Genomic DNA, 2,729 nt, shown 5'->3' on the forward strand with positions numbered 1-2,729 from the left:
TCTGGTCCGCCGTTCGCCGTCGCCCTTCTCGTCTCGCTCGCCGGCCCGCCGCCCTCCCGCGGCCACGAGATCTCGCCGCCCGGCGGAGCCCTAACCCGCGCGCCCGACGATGTCGCACGCGCAGCCCCAGGGCGACACCATCCCGCTGCACCCCTCGTCGGCGCAGTCCGACATGGACGAGATCGAGAGCCTCATCCACGTCGCCCCCACCGCCGCCGCCGTCCTGCCCGCGCGGCCGCCCTCCCCTCCGCGCGCGTCCATCCCCGTCGCCAACATCCCTCCCGTGCCCCCTCCGGCCAGCTTCAGGCCCCAGCCGCCCCCCACCTTCTCCTCCGCGCCGCTCCCTTCCGCCTCCGCCTCCGTCGCCATTCCCATCGGCGCGGACGGGTTCGGGAGCCCCGCCAACACGCTCACGGAGCCCGTCTGGGACACCGTCAAGCGCGACCTCACCCGCATCGTCAGCAACCTCAAGCTCGTCGTCTTCCCCAACCCCTACCGCGAGGACCCCGGCAAGGCGCTCCGGGACTGGGATCTCTGGGGCCCCTTCTTCTTCATCGTCTTCCTCGGCCTCACTCTCTCGTGGTCGGCCTCAGTCAGGAAGGTTATTTCAAATCCAAACCCATCAAATTCAGTTAGCTGGGTGCAACACCTGCGTTTGAAATACTTTCGTTAGAATAATGAACTGATACAAACCTTTGAAGTATATAATTCATGAGGCCGATAACTGCTGTTGATAACTGCTGTAGATGACCTGATAACTGCTGTTGTATGTATTGAAGATTCAGCAGGGGATGGAGATCCTTGGTTACAAACCAAAACAGTGTTAAGGCGGGATGATTAGACATCTCCAGCATATTCTTATTTGTTGCATGTGTTTTGCGAACTTGCTTTACAAACTAGGATTAGAAGTGCACTTTTGTAAAGAATAAAAGAGCATAAAGAGCATAGGGAGATTTCTCCATTGCCATGCTATTTGCACCTGGCCTGCTCTTGTATAATTTCTACTACCCTACTGGACTCGGACTTGCAATGCCGTCGGCCTCTCGATCTTCTTAGGGAGCTCGAGCATTCTCAAGATCCTTAAAAAGTAAAAAGTCATTCCATGTCATATACTCCTACAATACATTATTCAGGAGTAAAGTGAAATTTGGCGGAGAGTGTTGTTAAATCTGGAAGGTAGTGTATTCTTAGAAGGGGGACTACACTTTTCCTTGTGGAAAAGGGTACTAGAGACATGCTTATAAATATTTTAGTTTGCCCGGCAAACCGTCTAGGTGGCCTTGGCCATTCCACTAATCTATCCATGGCATCTCCAATTCAGTAGCATACTTTTGCTTTTATAATGCTTCAAGAGGTCCAGTAAAAATCTAGTGTTTGATGAAAATTATTCCAAGGAGGGAGAGCTGTCATGAAAATAAAAAGTGCTGCAGCAGTGCAGCTTGAACCATTTTTCAGTAACTTGGGCATTTGATGTTCTTCTGAAGTTTTCATCGGCAGCAAACAGAATTCACACCTAGTAGAACAAATTAATTTCATTTTGATAGAAAATTTATATGCTGATTAATCTATACGCCAGTATACTTGGAGATCCACTAATCTGTACGAACGCTTCATCTTATGATTGCAGTTCACTTGTTAATTCTTATTTGATCTATCACCTAGTCACCTACTGATTTTGATGACATGCCTTTTGTGTTTGTAGTCTGAAGTATTTGCTGTCGCGTTTGCCGTACTTGCTGCTGGTGCTATAATCCTCACGCTGAATGTGCTGCTTTTGGTACTTAAACCCTTTTCTCTCTCGCACACACCTGCTTGCACATGTATACACACCTGGTGTTCCGGGGGCAATGACCACATTGTTTCATTTGCAGGGCGGCCAAATCATCTTCTTCCAAAGCCTGAGTCTTCTAGGATACTGCTTGTTCCCCATGGACGTGGGAGCTCTGATTTGCCTGCTGAAGGACAACGACATGCTAAAGATCATCGTGGTGGCAGTGACATTGGCATGGAGCTCCTGGGCAGCGTATCCATTCATGAGCACCGCCGTGAACCCAAGGAGGAAGGCCCTGGCGCTTTACCCGGTCTTCCTCATGTATGTCTCCATTAGCTTCCTCATAATCGCGATAAACTAAGGGTGGAACGGTTTGCCGCCGCGGACCGTCAGAAGTCCGGAGATTTTCCCGTCCAACCGGCCGAGTGCATACAGGTTTTGTCTGACCGGTTTGTTTTGTAAATAAATTTTGCTGACTACTTTGAGATTTCTTCTTCTTCTTCTTTACATAATCAAAGGGCCTATAGTAGGGGTATAGAAAATACAGTAGGAAATTATACGTTCTGTAAAGTACCTATTTTGTTTTGCGCCTGGCTAGAATAACTTGTAGACTGCTGATGGGGTTGAGGTGCCATGGTGTGAATAACCTGTAGCCTGCTCTGTTGTGGTTTGGTTCGCCATGGTGTTAGCATGTTCCCTTTATCTGTGTGCCGGTTTCTACTATCTTCCCTGGTATTATTGCCTGACCAGGAGTGCTTCTTGGAAGTTCTCATTGGTGTTAACCACGTATTGTTGGGATAAAAAAAACGGTGAAACAGATTCACCACAGCTAAAGTGCAACCGGAGATTGACTGCTTGGTCACATGAGTTCTGCATTTGCTGTTTTTCTAGTCTCGTCGTGTGTACTCTGCAACGTGACCTATATTGACTCGCAAGTCGTCACTGAATTATGTACGCC

At 49.2% G+C, this 2,729-nt stretch overlaps 1 protein-coding gene across 1 annotated transcript in view; it reads left to right on the plus strand.

Annotated features, from left to right (window-relative positions):
- Positions 1-2,473, plus strand: part of LOC123170230 (protein YIP4b-like) — a 2,834-nt gene extending 361 nt beyond the window's left edge. Inside the window, exons 2-4 of the mRNA XM_044588066.1 lie at positions 5-601; positions 1,703-1,777; positions 1,872-2,473. Coding sequence (XP_044444001.1) covers positions 110-601; positions 1,703-1,777; positions 1,872-2,132 — 828 coding nt within the window. The 5' untranslated portion in view covers positions 5-109 and the 3' untranslated portion in view covers positions 2,133-2,473. The remainder of the gene's footprint in view (positions 1-4; positions 602-1,702; positions 1,778-1,871) is intronic.
- The last annotated feature ends 256 nt before the right edge of the window (positions 2,474-2,729 follow it).

The sequence above is a fragment of the Triticum aestivum genome, chromosome 1D (assembly GCF_018294505.1).
Source record: "Triticum aestivum cultivar Chinese Spring chromosome 1D, IWGSC CS RefSeq v2.1, whole genome shotgun sequence".
Lineage (NCBI taxonomy): Eukaryota > Viridiplantae > Streptophyta > Magnoliopsida > Poales > Poaceae > Triticum > Triticum aestivum.